At 47.4% G+C, this 20,778-nt stretch overlaps 1 protein-coding gene across 5 annotated transcripts in view; it reads right to left on the reverse strand.

Moving 5' to 3' along the window:
* PDE9A (phosphodiesterase 9A) overlaps positions 1-20,778 on the reverse strand; it is a 94,171-nt gene that overhangs the window by 28,504 nt on the left and 44,889 nt on the right. For 3 of the 5 annotated variants that reach the window (XM_040621874.1, XM_040621875.1, XM_040621876.1), the window contains exons 5-6: positions 4,787-4,841; positions 3,839-3,909 (exon numbers count right to left, since the gene is read on the reverse strand). In XM_040621874.1, the coding sequence (XP_040477808.1) occupies positions 3,839-3,909; positions 4,787-4,841 (126 nt within the window). Of the gene's footprint in view, positions 1-3,838; positions 3,910-4,786; positions 4,842-4,961; positions 5,041-12,625; positions 12,651-20,778 lie in introns of those variants that run through there. The other 2 variants (XM_040621878.1, XM_040621877.1) reach the window with 2 other exon arrangements.

Consider the following 20,778-nt stretch of genomic DNA (forward strand, 5'->3'; position numbering starts at 1 on the left):
TATAACTTTGTAGATCTCTTTAATGTCTGGCTTAATATAAAACCAGATTCTCTTATCTGTTTCTGCATTCCATCTGCTGTGATGCATTGTTTTGGTTGAAATGATTAAAGAAAACCCAGCTTCAAACAGATGGGTAATTGGGAAAGTATGGACCTTATGGATTCTCTGAAAGGTGAACTCCATGGGTTCTGGCACTATATTTTGAGAAAAACTGCTTTAAAAATTTATTTATTTATTTTTTATAATAATATTTTTTTATTATAATGATTTCTAACCTAAGTAAGACCTCAGACTCCCTTGAAGAAGAAAAACGACTTACATAAAAAGGAAGAAAAGCTTCTAAAGTGAATTAAGAGAAATTCAGATATTTATATTTAATTCAGAGGAATTTTGAGAAAGTGAAAAAAAAAAAAGGAAATTCCACTTAAAACAAGTCAAACCAGCGTAATGTGGCTTATACACGCCAGTCCTAGCCGCAGGCCTCCTTGAACTCAAGCATGGAAAGTAGCTAGTAACAGCTCATATATACCGGATAAAGCATGTGCGCGTCCTTATGTGTACGTGTCTCTGTGTTTACACACGCATGCATGTGAGGTGTGTACGTGGGGGGTGCATATATGTGAGAGTATGTGTGCCTGTGTCTCTGGATGTTCACGCACGTGTTTACATGTGTGAGCACGTGTGTGCGTGCATGTGAGCATGTGCGTGACAGTCTGCGTCTGGCCCAGGCCCAGTGCAACAGCCTGGCAGTCGAGCCTGGCAGCCTTCCCAGCGCACAGGCAGGGTCAGGACTGCCATCTGCGTAGCTGAGATGGCCAGTTCCCACGTGACCCGCATGAGGGGTCTGCTGCAGGGCCCTTCTCAAGAGGACCTTCCGAGGTCCCTGCCATACCCTGGGTACTCACATCTTTGGGGGAAGGAATTGCTGTGTTTGGGTGGCTTTTTGGAGCTCAGCACAGGTGAGGCACCCCGCCCCTTCTGTGCTATGGGGCAGGGGGCTTGGAGACTGGGAAGGGGCCAGCCAGAAGTGCCAGGGGAGGACACGGCTGAAGCCTGGTGGAGTTCAAGGAGGACGAGAGCTGTCAGAATCGTGGGCATGCCCTGGGCGGGGTGTGTTCCCGCTAGAAGGGGGCAGTCAGGGGGTGGTGGGGATGCTGGGACTGTGGGAGGACTACTGCCCACGCTCTCACCTGACCACTGCCAAGTCGCTATCTCGGCCCACGGCTCTTAGACCTTTCTCTCCTCCGTACTTGGTCCCTTGATCCTGTTCTTGCAGTGCCTGGGCCTCTGGTGCTGGAAGTCAGCACAGTTAGTGACAACACGGCTAATCGCAGTGTATGCAGCCAGCCTGAGCCCCGTGCGTGGAGGGGTGATGCGCCCTCCAGGTAATCTGTGTGCATTCGCATGATGTATGTGATTTATGTGAGGGCCTACAGGGAGAGCGAGTTCTGGAGGATTCAGGGCTTGGCCAGGCAGGGAAGAAGGGCGTAGGTGCCCCGTCCTGTAGTTCTCAGTTCACACACTGCTTGGGGGCAAAATCAAAACACTTCTCGGCCCGATCACTGTCTCCACGGCCAGATACCGGAAGCCTCACCAGCTGAGGCCGGCACGATGTTCTGTAGGAGTTTTGAAAATTCATTAATGGCCTCCTCAACTTTCCTGTTTGCAAGTACCAGCAGGAGCCGGAGCTGGCTTCTGGGAGAGAAGGGGGGTGGGGAGAAGCCGGCGTGGCCCGGCCCCAGGGGAGGCCAAGCAGGAGGCACCTGCCGCCCCCGGGCGCATCTGGGCGACTTCTGTAAACATAGATGGTGAATCAGCAGCAAATGCTTTTTGTGTTCTTTGGCTGAACCCCTTCCCACAGCATCTGGAGAATGCCCTACTTTACGGGGCTGGGTGGGAAGCTGAGCTTGCCTCCCACTGCAAACACTCACTATAGTGGGTTGCACTGTGTCCCCAAAAAGATACGCTCACATCCTGACCCCCCAGAACTCATGAGTTCACCTGAGAGAAAGGTTCTTGCAGATATAATCGATCAAGGCTCTCCCGACGGGATCATCCTGGGTGAGGGTGGGCCCTAAATCCAAAGACAGGTGTCCTTCCAGGGCCCGAGACACAGAATCTCTGGGAGGGGCCATGTGAAGACAAGGTGGTCTGGGGTGATGTGGCCACAAGCCAAGGACTCCCAGAGCCACTAGCAGCTGGAAGAGGCCGGGGCACATTCTGTCTCAGAGCCACCAGAAGGACCTGGCCCCCCAACCTCCTAGTCTGGGACTTCTGGCCTCCACAGCTATGAGACAGTCCATTTCCGTTGCTCTAAGCTCCTGCGTTAATCGTACGCCATCAGGATAGCCACGGGAAGCGAGCGCATTCCCTGGCAGCCGGGACGTGGGCACACGGTCCAGCTCTGTCCAGACTTCGGATCTGTGGCCAGTATATGAGGAGGCAGCCTAATGTCTGTAGCAGTGGCCATGGGGACCGTGGGGCCCGAGCACAGAGCTCTGGGTGCTGGGGAGACAGCGTGCATCTGGGGCTCAGATACGGTATCGTCGTGGCGTCAGCCCTGCGTGGGATTTGGGATCTTGCTCCTGCCACAGAGCCACCAAGCGAGCCCTGCTATTGAGGCCTCCCAGCCACCTGGAGCTCCCCAGAATCCTTTAGGAAGAAGCCCCTTTTCTGCTGAATGCAGCCGCGACCAGCATGTGTGGCTGCTTCCCGATCTGCCCTCCAGGCGCCCGGGGGTCCTGCGCAGCGCGAGTGGCCCCGCCTGGACCGCGAGTGCTGGTCCCAGTCTTATTTACTTTTCCAATTTGCTGGATGAGCCTCAGCGGGTCACTTAATCTCTTTGTGGCTTCCTTGTCATCAATGGGGAAAATAAATCGGTTTTGAAGACAGAATACCAAATGGATTTTCTAAATGTCAGCATACTCTGAGAAGTAGGACTACGTAAGTCATGCTTCAAGTTATTAAGGTGAATAGGTTTTTGCGTGATCCTGAACATTCTTTTTGAAAAAAATCCAAGCAATTCGTACAAGATACGTTAAGTGACATTCAGTGCGTCCTGCGAATACGAATCAGCCAGACACCGTCAGAGGAAGCCATGGCCCTGCTGGCCTCAGGTTCAGATTTCGTCCCCTCATCCCTGCGTTTAATAAATAGGCTGCCCTTTGCCTTGACATTGACAAAGATGTGAGTTGGATGGGGAATCGCGAGGTGTGAGAATTCAAGCATTGCTCGCTCCTTATTTTATGGACGAGGACGCCGAGGGTGAGAGACGGAAGCTGTCCCCCTCCCAGTTTCAGCTGTTTGGTCCCTGAGTCAAGACCTGAACCAATTCTCCTGTCCTTGCTGGAGTTTTTCTGCTTGCCACGGTGGTGACGGGGAACCAAGAGCTAACGATTTGGCAGGCATATTCCAAAAAACAGTTGTGAAGGCACGGAGCGTATCGGCTTGCCTCGTTCATGTAAAAAGAGACATGAAGATGTTCAGCAGAAGGTCCTCTCCCAAGGGGGCTGGTCTGGGGGGCTTTGCGTTTTCATTCTGTCCTCTTCTGCACCGAAGGAGCGTCTCCTTGTGCTGCTGCCGAGCAGGTGCGGTGGTCCGAGTCGCCGTGCACTGGTGATGTGTCACGGGTCTCCAGGTGACTTTCACGGTATAAACAGATGCTCGTGGCTCTCGCCTCTGTCAGCATCAAAGCTAGTTTTTAAGCATTTCACAAGAAAAGACATTCCCGCTTACCTCCAGCCTTCCCTCCCTCCACTCACCACTCAGCCTCCGGGGACACGGTTAATTTAAACTGAGGTTAAAAGACAAGCAAAAAGGAAACAGAAACCTCACTCACATTCGACTCGCTTCTCTAGCACAGCCAAGTGATTCGTGACTTCAGCTTTCAGTTCGTTGATTTTAAATGCTCTAGGAATGAAAAAAAGTCATCACTGTTAAAGTTGAAATGGGCGTGGCAAACCTCTGTTGCACCCCTGCCCTGTGTGAGGCCTCCCGGTGGGCTCCACCCCCCTCTCTGAGGGCTCACCCTTATAGGGGGCACAGGATGAGAGAGGTTGCTTTTAAGGTGCCCGAGGCCTCCAAGGGGCGGGGAGGAAAGAGACACACCCTCAGACCATCTCCAGGGCCTCTTCTCCAAGACGGGAGGCTGGCGGGTGTGTTTACTTCCCCACACCTGGGCGGTGAGCACCTGCTCTCCGGGGAGGCCCCCGGGGCCTCTGCTCACAGCAGGGACGGCCCGGCCTGCACCCCTGCCCTGCTGGGCTCAGGGAACCCCGTGTGCCCTCTCCAGGCTCCAGCCCGTACACTGCAGCCGCTCGGGCTTTAAGAATGTGTCACCCACAGGCCCCGGGGCGGTGACATGCCACAGTGCAATTATGAAGGAATGGAAAGCATTACTTTGGAACTCGCAGGATAACTCGTCATGGAAAGAAGCCCCACGTCTACACAGGATCTCCATGGCAATGCTTATTTTAAAGCCCACTTAAAAAATGGTGTCAGTTGTCATAGGTTGAACTCCGAGTCGCATAAGAGCCAGGGGAGAAAACTCTCAGTAACACGAGCTCCCACTCTAAAACCGTCTTTGGTATAAGGGGAGTGCTTCCTGGACCCCACCCGCCCTGGCCTAGGTACAGAAGTCGTGAAAGGGCTCCATCTGGAAGGCCACTCCTCCAGGTGAGTGATGTGCCCAAGCCTGCCGGCCCAACCGCCTCCGGGCAAGGCCCACCACTGCCGTGCACGGAGAAGCACACCTCTCCAGGGACTATGTGTCTAGAAGATTCTGTACCTTGAGAACTGCTCTGCCACCTGGGTCAGCACGCTCTGGATTAATTCTTCTTTCTCTATGGACCAAAAAAGAAAGACAGATGGAGAAGGGGAAAAGTCTGCCGATCATCACGACCTTAATTGGAATGTTGTGGGCAGGTGGTGCCAGCGCAGCGGCAGGGAGCTGCCTGGGTTACCTGGAGGGACGCTCGGGCCGCCGTCAGCATGCCAAGGCCTCTGCAGGGCCTGGAGTTTTCCCATCCACCTTCAGAGGCTCTCAGTGGTCTCTCAGCAGAGTGACTGGACTCTGGTCCTCCCGTAGTCTGCACCGGCCATAAAAAGCAGGCAGGACTGGGTCTCTAAATACGGGAAGTTTTCACTTAGTGCCCTGCTCCAGTTTATGGGGGTAATTACTAGGACAAGGTGAGTTCAAGGCATATTTCAAATGTAAAACACAGTGTTCTCATGGCAGGTCCTAGAGAGAGGAAGCAGGCTGGGTGAGCAAGTTTGTCCCTTTGTTGCCTGGCACGTAACCCTGGGCTGGGTGGTGGCTTTACAAGGTTCAGGTCCCAGGCTGAATATAACCTGCCAGTTTTCCTGTTTCCTGACTGGGCCCTATGCCAGAGGCCTCATAGGAAGGCACAGATGCTCACAGCACTGTTTTTTCCAGCACTCCCTGCTCCTGGGAAGGGAGAGAGCTCGTCCTGGCTCCAGGTGGCATTCGTTCACACCCTAAAGCACTGAGAACCTACACAAGACTTGCTCCTAAGTCATGTAATCTCTGTTGGCTGTATGCCTAGCCCTCTGCTAAAACCAAAACAAATGAAAACCAAACCAAACCTGCCCAAACAAACAAAAAAATCTCAATTATCCAGTTTGGTGATGGGGCTCAAGAACAAAAAAATGTTCCCATATTCTGATCTAATGCCTCCATTCCTAGGAAGGAACACATGTATGCACATAGAAGATGTTCATCACGGTGTTATTTAACCTAGTGAAAACTGTAACAGCCGAAGTATCAATCAAATAAGACATTAAAAAAATGACGGTATATTTGGCCTGTGGAAATATATTCTGCTATCAGAAATAATATTTTGGAAAATGTTCACGTCTGTTGTTAAAGTAAAAAAAAAAGATTGTAAAACAGTAATACAGTGTGATCTCATTTTTTGAAGACGTTGGGAAGATACACTCCAAAATAATGATAGTAGTTATTTTTTGGTTGTAAGATTATATATAAACTTTGTTCTTATTTTTGTTTCTCTATATCTAACACATTTCTATAACAAACATATATTAATTTCATGAAAGTATTTAAAAAGCAATCAGTCTAAATTAGCCTCTTGAAACCTTTCATCCCTTCACTTGCCAAATGAATGGGTGATGACCCAAGGTTCTCTATAGCTTTAGCATTCTAAGACTGGATGAGAAGAAGAAAAACGAGGTCTTGTTGTATCTCTCGAAACAGTAAGAGTAAAATTTTCATAGAGCCCTGTGTGGAGCTGCTGGCTGATCCAAGGCCCTATCCTTCAAAGAGGCCTACACCTATACCAGGGAAGAGAAACAGTGACTCCACGGACAAGAGCCACCAGGGAGAAAGTTTCACAGGCTTCCTTGGTGAACTCTGCAGTATTTTAGATCACTTCTTCTGAAATCCTTGGGAGAAATAATGTATTACATAACCTTTGAGAGTTAATGATCTTGAAGGCTTGACATAAATTAAGAAGCCCATCAAACAAGCAATAGACCACTCCACCTAACAATAGAAGAACACATATTCTTCTCAGATGCCTAGGAAGCATAGACCAAGACAGACCATATCCTGGACCACAAAGAAAACCTCAACAAATTTTAAAGAATTGAAACCATGTAGAGTATGGTCTCTGACCATAAGAGAATCCAACTGGAAATCAGTAACAAAAAAATCATAGGAGAACCTTGGAAATTGAACAATACACCCTTAAGTAATTCATGGGTCAAAGAGGAAGTCTCAAAAGCAATAAAATGGACCCTGAACTGAATGAAAATGAAAATAGAATACACCCAAACTTAGCTGTAGACATGACTAATGCAGTGCTGAGAGAAGCATTTATAGCACTAAATGCTTACATTGGAAGACAGGAGAAACTCAGCTCAATTATTCAAGAGCCTAGAAAATGAAGAGCAAAATAAAGCCACAACAAGAGCAGAAGAAAGGAAGGAAGTAATAACAGAAATAATGAAAAAGAAAATAGTAAAACAATGCAGAAAACCAATGAAGCCAAGAGCTGGTTATTTAAAAATATTCATAAATTGACAGATCTCTAGCAAGATTGGCAAAAATACCACACAGAGAAGACACAGATTCACAGTATTAGGAATGAAGGGGGGATATGACTCCAAACCCTGAAGGATAATAAGGGAACACTACATACAACTCTACACACAGAAATTTGAAATGTTAGAGGAAAATGGAGCAATTCCTAGAAAAGCACGAACTACCACACTCACCCAATATGAAACAGGTCATTTGAATGACTATTAGGGAAATTGAATTCCTCATTTTGAAGCTCCCCCAAAAGAAATTGCCACATGCAGATGGTTTCACTGGAAAATTCGACTAAACATTTAAAGAAGAGTGAACACATTTCTAATCAATTTCCTCCAGAAAACAGAAGAGGAGGGAACACTTTCCAATTCATTTTATGAAGCCAGTATTAACTTGATACCAAATCCAGACAAAGACAACCAAAAAAAAAAAGAAAAGGACAGACCATTATTCCTCATGAATACAGATGCAAAAATCCTTAACACAATATTAGTGATTCGAATTCAGCAAAATATAAAAATGATTAAACATCAAGTGGGATTAATTCCAGGGATGCAAGGCTGGTTTGATATTTGAAAATCAATGAATGTAATCTATATTAACAGCTAAAGAAAAAAACACATGATCATATCAATTCATAAAAACATTTGAAAAAATTTAACATCTGTTCATTTTGGAAACTCTCAGAAAAGCAGGAGGAGAGGAGAACTACTTCAAGTGGACAAAGAACATCTACCAAAAACCTAGAGCTCACGTCACACTTCGTGGTGAAAGACTGAATGCTTCTTGCTTAAACTGTGACAAGGCAGGATGTCTGCTCTCACTATTCTCATTAAGCATCGTGCTCGAAGTTCTAGCCGGCGCAACAAGGCAAGAAAAGGAAAGCAGATCAGAAAGGAAGAAATAAAACTGTCTTTGTTTGCTGATGATATGATTGTCTACACAAAAATTCCAAGGCATTTACAAAAAACTCTCCTAGAACTAATAAATGGGTTCAGCAGGGTCACAGGATACAAGATAAGTATACAAAATTGATTGTATTTACATATATTAGCAATGACCATGTAGACACTGAAGTTAAAATCACAATACCACCGTACAAACACTAAAAAAAAGCGCTAAAAACTTAGGTATAAATATAACAGCACACACACATAAGTTGTATGCTGAAAACTACAAAACACTGATGAAAGAAATAAGAAAAGATCTAAATAAACTAAGAGACATACCATGTTCATGGTTTGGAAGACTTCACATAGTAAAGATGTCAATTCTTCCCAAAGTGCTCTACGGGTTTAACGTAATTCTTATCAAAACTCCAGCAAGACTTTTGTAGAAATAGATGCAATTATTCTAACTTTTATATAGAAATGCAAAGGAACTAGAATAGCTAAAAAAATTTTTAAAAAGAAGATAAAGTGGGTTGAATCAGTCTATCCGATTTTAAGACCTATTACAGGCAGACCTTGGAGATACCGTGAGTGCGGGTTCAGACCACCTCAGTGAATTCAAATATCACAAAAAAAAATGGTCAAAATGAATTGTTTGGTTTCCCAGTGTGTTTAAAGTTGTGTTTATACTACACTGCGGTGTATGAAGTGTGCAATAGCATGATATCTAAAACATGTACATACTCTAATTTAAAAAAATACTTTATTGCTAAAAAATGTTAACTGTCATCTGAGCTTGCAGTGAGTTCCAATCCTTTTGCTGGTGGAGGGTCCTGCCTCCGTATGGATGGCTGCTGACTGATCAGACTGTGGTTGCTGAAGGCTGGGGTGGTTGTGGCAATTTCTGAAAATAAGGCCACGGTGAAGTTTGCTGTGTCCGTGGGCTCTTCCTTTCATGAAGGATTTCTCTGTAACATACAATGCAGTTTGGCACCATCATGCCCACGGTAGAACTTCTTTCAAACCTGGAGTCAGTCCTCTCAAACCCTGCCTCTGCTTTATCAACTAAGTTTATGTGTATTCTAAATCCTTCATTGTCATTGCAACAGTCCTCACAGCCTCTTTACCAAGAATGGATGTCATCTCAAGAAGCCACTTTCTTGGGGCGCCTGGGTGGCTCAGTCCGTGTAGCGTCTGCCTTCAGCTCAGGTCATGATCCCAGGGTCCTGGGATGGAGCCCCGCATCGTTGGGCTCCCTGCTCAGCGGGGCGAGTCTGCTTCTCCCTTTCCCTCTACCCTTCCCCCGGCTCATGCTTGCTCACTCTCTCAAATAAATAAATAAATAAACAAAACCTTAAAAAAGAAGAACCACTTTCTTTGCTCATGCATAAGAACCAACTCCTCCTCATCTGTTAAAATTTTATCATGAAACTGCAGCAATTCAAATAGAATAATAATGAAAAAGTATGAACCATTCCAAGAATTACCAAAATGTGACACAGAGACAGTGAGCAAAAGCTGCTGGAAAAATAATGCCGATAGACTTGGTTGATGCAGGTGTACCACAAACCTTCAATTTGTAAAAAATGCAATATTTGCAAAGCACAATAGAACAAGGTAAGCCTGTGTACAGCTACAATAATCAAGCCTGTGTGATGTTAGTGGAGGGTGGACACAGATATCCACAGAACAGAGCAGAGAACCAGAATTAAACCCATACAAATATGCCCAAGTGATTCGGACCAGTGTGTAAAGGCAATTCCACGCAGGAAAGATAGTCTTTTCGGCAAATGGTGCTGAAGCAGGTGAGCATTCACAGGCAGGAAAATGAAGCTTGACCTTAACCTCACAGTTTATATAAAAATTAATGCAAAATGGACCATGGATCTAAAATACAAAAGTATAAAGCTTTTAGGAAGAAAACCAGGAGGAAATCTCCAGGTTCCTGGACTAGGCGGAGCTCTTAGCTTCGACATCACAAACACAGTCCATAAAAGGGAAAATGGATGAATTGAATTTCATTGGACGTAAAGCTCTGTCTCTGAGAAAGACTGGTGGGAGGACGAGAGGACAAGCTACAGTCTGGGAGGAGATGCTTGCAAACCGCATCCGACGGAGACTTGAACACAGGACATGGAAAGAGCCGTCCAAACTCAACAACAGTAATCTCTGTAAAATGAACTCCGCAGATAACAAGGCCCCCCAAAACCCTCAGCAGTAAAAAACGAAACAACCTCATTTGCAAACAGGCAAGAGACGCCAGCAGACACTTTTTTTGGAAGAAAACGTGCAGAGAGCGATTAAGTGCATGGAGAGTTGCTGAGCACCCCGGGCCATTAGGAAATGCAAACTAACACCGCAGTGAACAATCACGGCGCACTTGTCGGCAAGGCTAACATAAAAAAAACCAAAAACGGTGACAACCCCAAAAACTGGTAACGATGTGGAGACACTGGTCTACCCACACCTCGCTGGTGGGAATGTAGGCTTAGCAGCTGACCCCAGGCAGGGAGAGGAAGACCCGCACAGGGTGCTCGGAGCAGCTTGATTTGGGAAAGCCCCAAACTGGGAACAACTCAGAAGCCCCTCGATGGGAGCCTGGCTGCACAAACTGTGTTCCGTCCACAGCGGGAGACACTACTCGCTTGCAGAAAGCCCTGAGCTAGTGAGTGAGACTCACGCCGCGTGGAAGAAGCCAGTCTCAAGGTACCTGCTGCATGGCCACATTGGTAGAACGCTCCTGAAGTGGCAAAATGACAGAAATGGAGAACCCAGTGATGGTCAGGGTTACGGAGGGAAGACTCCCCGTGGGGACCAAACGCTCGATGTCCACAGCCCGGCTGTGGCTTCTTACCACCTTGGGAAAGATGTAGCCACGGGGGAAAGGGGTAAGGGGCACGTGGGCTCTCGCTGTATTTTTTCTTGCAACTGTGTACTATTCTGTAATGATTTTAAAAGAAAAAGCTTAATAAAAAATTTTATAGATAGGATGGATTCAAAAAGTTAAGGAGCAATTTTCCTTTTTCCTTTGGACTCTTGAGGTGGGAGCCTTTGAGCGCCTCAGCATTTTAACGCCTACGTTTAATTTCCAGCCCACGCAGTAGTAATGCTTTTCTCCCTTTGTCCTGTACCTTCTCTGCCCCCGGCTCAGTCCACAGAGTGGACATTCGTGTTCTGGTCCATGTGACGGCTACGCCTCAGCCCAACTCCAGCCAACACGCCCACGGTTCCCAGAAAGGGCCCAGGTGAGAGGCTGAGCTCCCCGTGAGAACAGCCCCTGGGCACCGTCAGCCTGTCACCTGGGTCACGGCGCCCGCACCGACGCCCTACCAGGAACAGCACCCGGGACAGCACCGTGGCTCCTGAGTGCTTCAGACACGACACAACCTGCATTCTTTAGCATGGGGACAGAAGCAAAAACGCCTGTGTGCACAAAGGCCAACCACACCCACACATCCACAAACAGAGCCCTGATCAGGAAATGGTTGCCTCCCCCTCCCCAGCCCGGCTCACTGGAATTCCTGCCGCCCCTGACCATTTCCTCCCAGCGGATTTCAGAACTGAAAATGAATTGTGATTTCATGTGTGTGAGCGCGGCCTGTGTTAGCCACGGCTGCTGCTGGCCCGGACAGCCACAGGTCCTCTGGGACACCCTTTTCTCCTCCCGTGCCTGTCCTGGGGAGTGCCGGCCCCCAGTGCACAGGCTGGGCTCCCGGGCACGTCCTGCCTGCACCGAGCTGAATGTGGTCTGTACTCCGCGTCTCTGGAACCTTCCGGCCCTAAAGCCCTGGATGTGGCGCCACGAGCAGTTTCCAATCACATATGTTAGTCTTCCTGGCACACCCTACCAGAAAAATCCGACCTAACGTAGGAGACCCATCGCTGTCTCCTGAACACTGCACAGCATGACTGCATTTTACAAACTATCGCGTATTCAGATGTCTTGCTTTGAGAATTTCTTCGTCGCTTTAAGAACAAGCAGCTGAGATGAGCCCACTGGCGGCTCAGCACTGGATACTCAGCTCTTTGGGGTTGGGGGATGGGGAGGGTGGAACGCAGGCTCCGAGGGCACGGGAAGTCAGCATGAACACTGCTGCCCCACAAGCTGGAGGTGGAGGGGAGCCAGCTGATGTCCACGGGCACCCCGCATGCTCTCCAGAGAAACCTGTCCCAGCCGAGCGGTGGCCAGACTGTCTGGAAGTGTCCCCACATCCCGGCACGGTGGGGGACTCAAGGGCGATGCTCCAAGCTCACTGGGACTCAGTCCTCAGCACCCATGGCTCCAGTGCGGGCAACAGATCGGGCCGTCCAAATGACCAGCCTAAGGACGGAGGCCTCAGCGAGCTCGCCATCCGCCTCTTACCCCTGGACTGGCCGACGCTGGGGCACTGGGGGCGCTTGTCCCTGGCTTCTCGGGGGGCGGGCACCGGCGGATGGATGCTGCTGCTGGCGGAGTCTGTCACACAGCCGAGGTTCCTTTAGTTCCAGGGCAATCGCAGAGTTTGGCGGAGGCTGGGTCCAGCTGTTAGGACACCGCCAAATCAGTCCGGCATCGGGCCATGGATGCATCCTCGAGGGGATGGAGCCAAGGGGACTCCTGGGGCTCAGGGGCAGGATGGAGGAGGGGGGCGGCAGGACGGGCACCCTCCCCCGAAGCATTTACCTAGCAGCTTGCCCAAGGGATCGGGGGAGCCCCGCACCTGCCGCTTCCTAGAGGCTGCTGCCGGCTACACCTCGGGCCTCCGCAGACGGTCCAAGGAACCTGCCTCCGCCTCTCCCAGCCCTTCCAGGAATTGTTTACTTGCTTCAGACAAATCCCAAGTCTTCCCCACATGGAAATCTGGTTTAACTGATTGATAGGACAGCCTGACCTATAAATTCTCCTCTAAAGCGTAGTTTACATGATGCACTAACTTGATTGGCGGGCCCGCTGACGGGCATCTCTCCTCATCGGGTGCTGAGCAGCGCGGTAACAGGGACAGCTGTGCTTTTGTCCCCCGCACACCTGAGCTGGTCGGGGCACGTACCCTTCTCCCCCTGAGCAAAATGAATACAGACAGGCCCTAGTCCTTCGCTGGCCCCAAGCCTGCATGTGCAGGGCAGGTGGCATGGGGACTTTAGCCCAGGCACCTGACCCTCCTGGGCACGCGTGCATCGCCCGGGGGTTCACGGCAGGCCCACCCCTCTGATGCGTGGGCCCGTGTTGCGCAACACCACGGCTGAGCTCCAGCTGTGGACGGGCGGCCCTGAGCAAGCGGGGTTTCCCCTGCCTCGTCCGGAAGCAGTGGAGTGAGATACTGAGCATCCTTCCAGAAACATGTGCTCGACAGACATTCTCCCCAAGCATTTACAAAACAAACACAGCTCTCACGTCAGAGAGGGGTGTCTTACTTTGCATTAGGGAAAATAATCCACATTACCAGGCGCCAGAGACACCCCCCCCCCCCCGGCCACATTTACGTATTACGGCTCTTGTCCAGGGCTCTGCCTAGGGGGATGGGGACGGGGACTCCCTGTCTGCTCCCTGCCCCTTCCCTCCTTCTCGGGGTGTCACCACCCTTCTCCAGGGAAGCAGGAGGGGTGGACTCACCTCTGTCCCACTTTTGCTCTCTCAGGCCCTCTAGGCGGTAGAGGACATTCTGGCTCAGGGCACGGTCCCTGGCAATTCAGTGTTTATGGATGTCATAAAACAGACGTGCAGAACGAGGATGTTTCCCTTATAAGCCAGGAGCACAATAAAGTTATATGATTAACAGTGGCCTCACCTTGCTTCTTAAAGGCACAGATGCCCTTTCCAGGACCTGTCTTACCGAAAAATCACTCATGTTTATCAGCAGCCAAAGGGACACTTCCCTCTGACTGTCAGTGACCTTGACTAATGCTCTTGCCTCCTCTTAGCCTTCGGGTGTAACAGAGAAAACAAGGTGGACCAAAGCACCCTAATGACCACATCTGAAATTCTGGAGCGCATCTTTCAGCTGTCTAGCTGGGCGCTGTGCGGGATCATCACGGACTCACGGCACCTCAGAGGCAGGACTAGGGTGCAGTTTTCCCCCTTTCGGTTCTGGAGAAGGGGATTTCCTATTCTGCATAGTTTAATTTGATCCCAGGTGTCTGGATACAATTTCTCCCCCTGCCTTTCCCCTGAGGCTTGTTTTGCAAGACAAATGCCTGTAAGGGGAGTTGCCTCTGGGATGGCTAGCAGTGCAATTTTCCTTTATTGTTTTATAGATTGCAACAACCATAACAATCTTTACCGAGCTCTTACTGTGTTCCAGGCACCGTTCTAAGCGGTTTGTACATACGGGCCATTTAACCCTCCTAGTGACCTGATGTGGCTGTGTGATATCGAGAGAAGGCTGAGTCACGACACGGCCAGACTCATCCTGCCCTCTCTCCCAGTCATGTTCCCACTCAGGGCTGCAAAGACCAGACAGTGTGGCACTTTCCCGTGGGGGAAGGGTCTTCTGCACACATCCCTCCTCCCTCGGTCGATGAGGTGCGGTGTACTTGTGAAGGAGAGGGTGCCCCCGACGGATTTGAATGGGGCACCCAGCAGTGGATTGTACACGTGGGTGGGACTCTGTCCACTATGTGCGTGTGTCCCGGTGATGCAATAAAACTAGTTTCTGGAAGAATTCTGCCAGGATAAACTCTGATCCAACAAACAAATCAATTATGGCATAAAGGACAGGACTTGTGCAAAATCTATTAAAGATGGGGGCTTTTTGCAAACTAAAGGTTTTACTCCATCTCTGGACATTAGCATGTTGCACACGGCTGCAGAGACGGTAGCAAGAGGCACAAAAAATGGCTGGCTGATCATTTGTAATTAACCAGAGATGGGGAGCAACATTAATATGCACCGATGGGGGCCTAGTTGGAAAACTGTGGTTCATCCATGAGGCTCTGCTGCTGGAGAAGAAAGGAAGACGAGTTCTATGTGCTGTTGCGGAGTGAGCTTACAATGCAAGGTGGCAAGAACTCGGGCAGAAAGCTGCAGGCTCACTGGGTTGAGGGTTCAGAGGGCAGGGTCTGGGGTTGTCAGAGAGGGTGGAAATGGAAGGGGGGATTCCCAGAGGAGGAAGTTCTGTAAAAACTCTCCTATTCCTCCCCTAATCCGTCTCTCAGTGACGCATGCGGGCCTAGGAGGACGATAGAGCTTAGCAGACACATGGGACAAAGCTTGGAGTCTGAGTCCAGGTAACTTAGAGGGCTTTGACAAACACCTCAGGCTTCCTGTTGAGGCCCCAAAGGGGCCACACTTAGAGATGGACCCTAACAAAGCATAAAACCAGGCCTCCACAAGTTCAGAGTGATCATTCAGTAATTTAACTGCCAGCTAGAACAAAAAAAATCAGTGCTCCTCAGAGGAAGGGAACGCAATCCAGAATCTGTGCGATGTAGTATTCATACCTAAGTCTACACTGAAAAAGCGATGCAGAGAAACAGGAAAATGTGACACGCGGTCAAGAAAAAATATCACCCAACAGAAATCCTAGATGACTCAGATGCCGAGATTAGCAGACCACACCTTTTGTGAAGCAATCGTAACTATGTCCAAGGACCTAAAGAAAAGCATGTTAGTAAGGAGTAAACAGGTGGAGGATCAAAGACAGAAATCTATGAATAAGAATCAAAAATTGAAGAATGGAAAAGTATATCTCAAAACATTCATGGATGGGCTTATAGCAGTTTTGAGTAAGCAGAAGAGTCAGGAAAATTGAGGATAGATCAACAGAAGCCATGCAATCTGTGGAACAGAAAGAAAAGAGATTGAAAAAATAACAGAGCCAAGCACTCGAGGGACAATAGCAAACTTCTAACATACATGTGTTAGAATCTCAGAAGGAGCGGTGGGAAGATGCGGTAGCTGGGTGATAGACATTAAGGAGGGCACGTGATGTAATGAGCACTGGGTTTTTATAAGACTGAGGAGGGACGCCAGGGTGGCTCAGTCTGTTAAACATCTGCCTTCAGCTCAGGTCGTGATCCCAGGGTGCTGGGATCGAGTCCAGCATCATGCTCCCTGCTCAGTGGAGAGCCTGCTTCTCCCTCTGCCTGCCACTCTCCTTACTTGTGCTCTCTCTCTGATAAATAAATAAATAGATAGATAGATAAATAAATAAAATCTTCAAAAAAAAAAAAGACTGATGAATCACTGAACTCTACCTCTGAAACTAATAATTCACTTTATGTTAGTTAATTGAATTTAAATTAAAAATATAAAAGCTTATACTAAGCTTAAAATAATATGGAAAAAAAGAAATCTCAGAAAGAAAAGTGAGATAGAATGCATAAAGTGAGATAAATGCATAAAATACATCTAAAGCAATAAAGCTGAAAATTTCCCAAATTTGGTCAAAACAGGAGTTTCTAGACCACAGAAACTCAATAAATACACAGTAGGACAAACATTCAAAAGAATACTAGAGCCACGTACATCGTAATCACACTGCTGCAACCCAAAGACAAAGGAAAAGCACCTTGAAAGCAGCCAGAAAGAAAAAAGAAGGCACGATCTTTGCAGGGGAATAATGATAAAGTAAAGGCTGCTTTCTCATCAGACATGATGAAGGCAGAAAAAAAAAAATGATTCAACATCTTTAAACTTCTTTCAAAATACAAAAACAAAACCAAACCACAAATGCAGAATTCTATACCCTGAGAAACCATCTTTCAACACGAAGGCAAAATAAAAACATGTTTGGATAAGCAAAAGCTGAATTAGTCATGAGCAGTTCTGCACTGCAAGAAATGGTAAAAGAAGAAAGAAAGTATTCCGGCTGAAGGGATGTAACAGCAGTTACAAGTTGGAATCTACAGGAGTCCACAAAAGCACCGGGAATGACACATACGCAGGTGACTGTAACCATTTCTCTTTAGGGGAGACCGGCTGGCTCAGCTGGAGGCATATGTGACTCTTGATCTTGGGGTTGTGAGTTTGAGACCTACGTGGAGCACAGAGATCACTTAAATAAACGCTTTTAAAAAATTATCTTTAAATTTCTTTTCATAATTTCTTGAAAAGACAACTGGCTGTTTAAAGCAAAAATGGTAATATTGTATTATGGAGTTTCCGTGTAGATTGGCTGGGTCTGTGCGGTCTGCTCTGGAATGCCACAGACTGGTGTTAATTTATTTCTCACAGCTCTGGAAGCTGCAAGTCCCAGATCAAGGCGCTAGCAGATTGGGTGTTTGGGGAGGGCCAGCTTCCTGGTTCATGGACAGCTGTCTCCTCACTGTGTCCTCAGGTGGCAGAAGGGGCGAGGGCGCTCTCTGGGTTCCCTTTTCTAAGGATGCTAATCCCGCTTATGAGGGTTCTGCACTCATGACCTAATCACCACCCAGAGGCCCCACCTCCTAATACCATCACATTGGGGGTTTCAACATAGGAATTTTGGAGGGATGTCTATAGCATAGATGTACAATATATGGCACATGTTGTGGGGGAGGAAGTATACGGCTGCAGAGTTCTTACTCTTTATGTGAAATAGTACGACATTAATTCTAAATAGACTAAGAAGTTAAGGATGATTTAAAAATAGGCAAAAGATCTGAAAAGACACTTCAAGAAAAGAAAATACACAGATGGCCAATAAACATATGAAAAGATACTCAACATCCTATGTTAGGGAACTGCTAACTCAAGTAACAATGAGAGGCCACCAGACCCCTGTTGGAATGGTGAAAACCGGGGACACTGACAACACCGAGTGCTAGACAGGGGTGTGCAGCCACAGGAGGTCCGGTTCCCTGCTGGTGGGCATTAAGAGGGTGCAGGCACTCTGGAAGACAGTTTGGTGGTCACGAAGGCAAATGTACTCTTACCAGACGATCCAGCAGGTACGATCCTGGGAGTTTACCCAAAGGACTTGCACACTTATTTCCACAGAAAACCTTCACACAAATATTTATAGCCCCTCTGTTCATAACTGTCAGAACTTTGAGGCAACATGACCATAAATGGATAAATTATAGAGCATCCGTACGATGAAACAGTATTCAGCACCAACAAGAAGCGAGCTCTCGAGCCATGAAAAGACATAGAAGTACCTTATATGCATCTCACCAAGTGAAAGAAGCCAATCTGAAAAGGCTGCGTGCTATGGACATTCTAGAAAAGGCAGAACTATGGAGATAGTAAGATCAGCGGTTGCCAAGAGTTCGAGGGGAGGGATGAAGGAACAAGGGGAGCACAGGGGATTTTTTTTTTTTAAGATTTTATTTATTTATGTGACAGAGAGACAGCCAGTGAGAGAGGGAACACAAGCAGGGGAGTGGGAGAGGAAGAAGCAGGCTCACAGCAGAGGAGCCCGATGTGGGACTCGATCCCGGAACGCCGGGATCACGCCCTGAGCCGAAGGCGGACGCTTAACGACTGCGCTACCCAGGCGCCCCGAGCACAGGGGATTTTTAAGGCAGAAGAATGACATGGTACGGTAATGGCGGCACATGTCATGCGCCATCAAAACCATGCCATGTACAGCACCAAGAGTGAACCCCGATGGAAACTTTGGACTTTGGCTGCTAATGACATGTCACTGTTGGCTCCTTGGCTGTAACAGATGTATAATTCTAAGGCAGGGTGTCGGTGCTGGGAGAGGCTAAGTGAGTGGGTAGGGAGGGAATACGTGGGAACTCTCTGTACCTTTCACTCAGTTTTGCTGTGAATCTAAAATTGCTCTAAAAAATAAAGTCTAGGGGTGCCTGGAAGGCTCAGTCGGTGAAGCGTCTGCCTTTGGCTCAAGTCATGATCTCAGGGTCCTGGGATCAAGTCCCGTGTCAGGATCCCTGCTCAGTGGGAGAGCCAGCTTCTCCTTCTGCCTGCTCCTCTGCTCATGCTCTCTCTCTCTCTCAAATCAATCAATAAAATCTTTAAAAAATAAAAAATAAGTAAATAAAGTATAATGGAAAAAGCTAAGGGTGTATAGTGTAATACTTAGAACAATCAATATAATGTTAAAAAGGATAGTATTGGCTACAGAGCCAATAGAAGGAATGAAATGGGATGCGACGACCAGTCCAGCTAACCCAAGAGCAGGCAGAAGAGCAGGGACAGGAAACGACGCCCAAGATCAGTATAAGACGAATGACAACATGATAAACCTAACCTTGGCCATGTCAACCAGTACGTTACATATAGATGGACAGAGGAAGAAATAATACCAAAATCACATACAATCCTTCAGAAAATGGAGAGAAGAAAGCAAACCTCTCAACATGTCTTATAAGGCCCCCATCACCTCAGCACACAAGCATACCAAAGACATTACAAGAGAAAGGTTACAAACCAATATCCCACTTGAACATTGACAGAAAAATTCTTAAAAATTCCCAATATGATTAGGAAACCAAATTTAGCAATATATGAAAGAGAATACATCTTACATCAGGGTAGAGGTCCTGTGTACCCTTTTGAAAACTCATTCCTAAGTATTTTTCTAGGAATACAAGTGGGGTTATCTTGGAAAATCAAAGCTGTTGTAACATTTAAATATCAGTCAACATAACTCACCACTGGAACAGAATAAAGGAGAAAAATCATATGATCATCACCGTAGCTGAAGAAAGAGCATGTGACCAAATCCAACAGCCGTTTATGATAAAACCACTAGAAACCCAGGAATAAAAGAGATTGGGTCAACCCATCTCAACAGATGCAGAAAAACACCTGGTGCAATTCAACAAAGAATTTTGTCAAAGAACATTTGCAAAAAAGATGTTGGGCAAGCTAGGGGAAGAAGACTCCCTCGACCTGATAAGGGGCACGTACAACCCATCTGTGGCTCACGTCACATGGGCAGCAAGAGAGAACACATCTTCCTGAGCCTGGGATGAGGTCGGGTGCCTGCTCTCACTTTACTTAACGGTATTGGGGTTTCAACCAGGGCTACAAGACAAGCGAAAGAGAGAAAAACCAAAGAGACTGGAATGCTAGAAGTAGAAGTGTCTTTATTATCAGAAGATACTATTGTCTCTCCGGGAAATTCTAGGAATCTAGAAAATAACTGCCCGAACTAACAAACGAATTAAGCAATGTCAGAAAAGACTATCAGTAAACAAAAATCTGCTGTATTTTTACAAACTAGCAGCAGACAAATGGAGAATTAAATTCAGATCCCCTTGACGATAACACCAGAAAACAGAAAATGCCAAGGAATAAATTTAACAAAAGATATGCAGGACCTTTATCTTGAAAGCTGTAAAACCTTACTGAGAGAAGTTAAGGAAGACCTGAGTAAGGGAAGGGCTGTATCACCTTCATGCGCTGGGAGGCTCAATGTAGTTAAGATGTTAGTGTTCCCAGGGGCGCCTGCGTGGCTCAGTCGTTAAGTGTCTGCCTTTGGCTCAGGGCGTGATCCTGGGGTCCTGGGATCGAGCCCCTCATCGGGCTTTTTAGAGAGAAATGGACATGTTGATTCTGAGTTCTGGTATTTATAGGGAAAAGAAAAAGACCCGTAGAGTGAAAACAACTGGAGAGGAGGCACAAATATGAAAAACTTCCTGATTCTAAGCCCTGGCAATTAAGCCAGTGTATTACCGGTGTCTAGACAGGCACACAGATCGATGAAACAGAACAGAAACACCACAAGGAGGCCCACACGTAGACAAATAGTTTTCAAGAAAGGCATCTACATGGTTCGATAGAACAAGGGAAGTCTTTTTAACAAGTGCTGTTATAACAACCAGATACATGTATAGAAAAAATGATGGTCAACCCCTATCTCACACCACACACAAATTAATTTAAATTGGACTGTAGACTAAAATATAATAGCTATAACTCTAAATCTTCTGAAAATGTATCTTATC

The sequence above is a fragment of the Ursus maritimus genome, unplaced genomic scaffold, assembly GCF_017311325.1.
Source record: "Ursus maritimus isolate PB19 unplaced genomic scaffold, ASM1731132v1 scaffold_4, whole genome shotgun sequence".
In the NCBI taxonomy this organism is placed as follows: domain Eukaryota; kingdom Metazoa; phylum Chordata; class Mammalia; order Carnivora; family Ursidae; genus Ursus; species Ursus maritimus.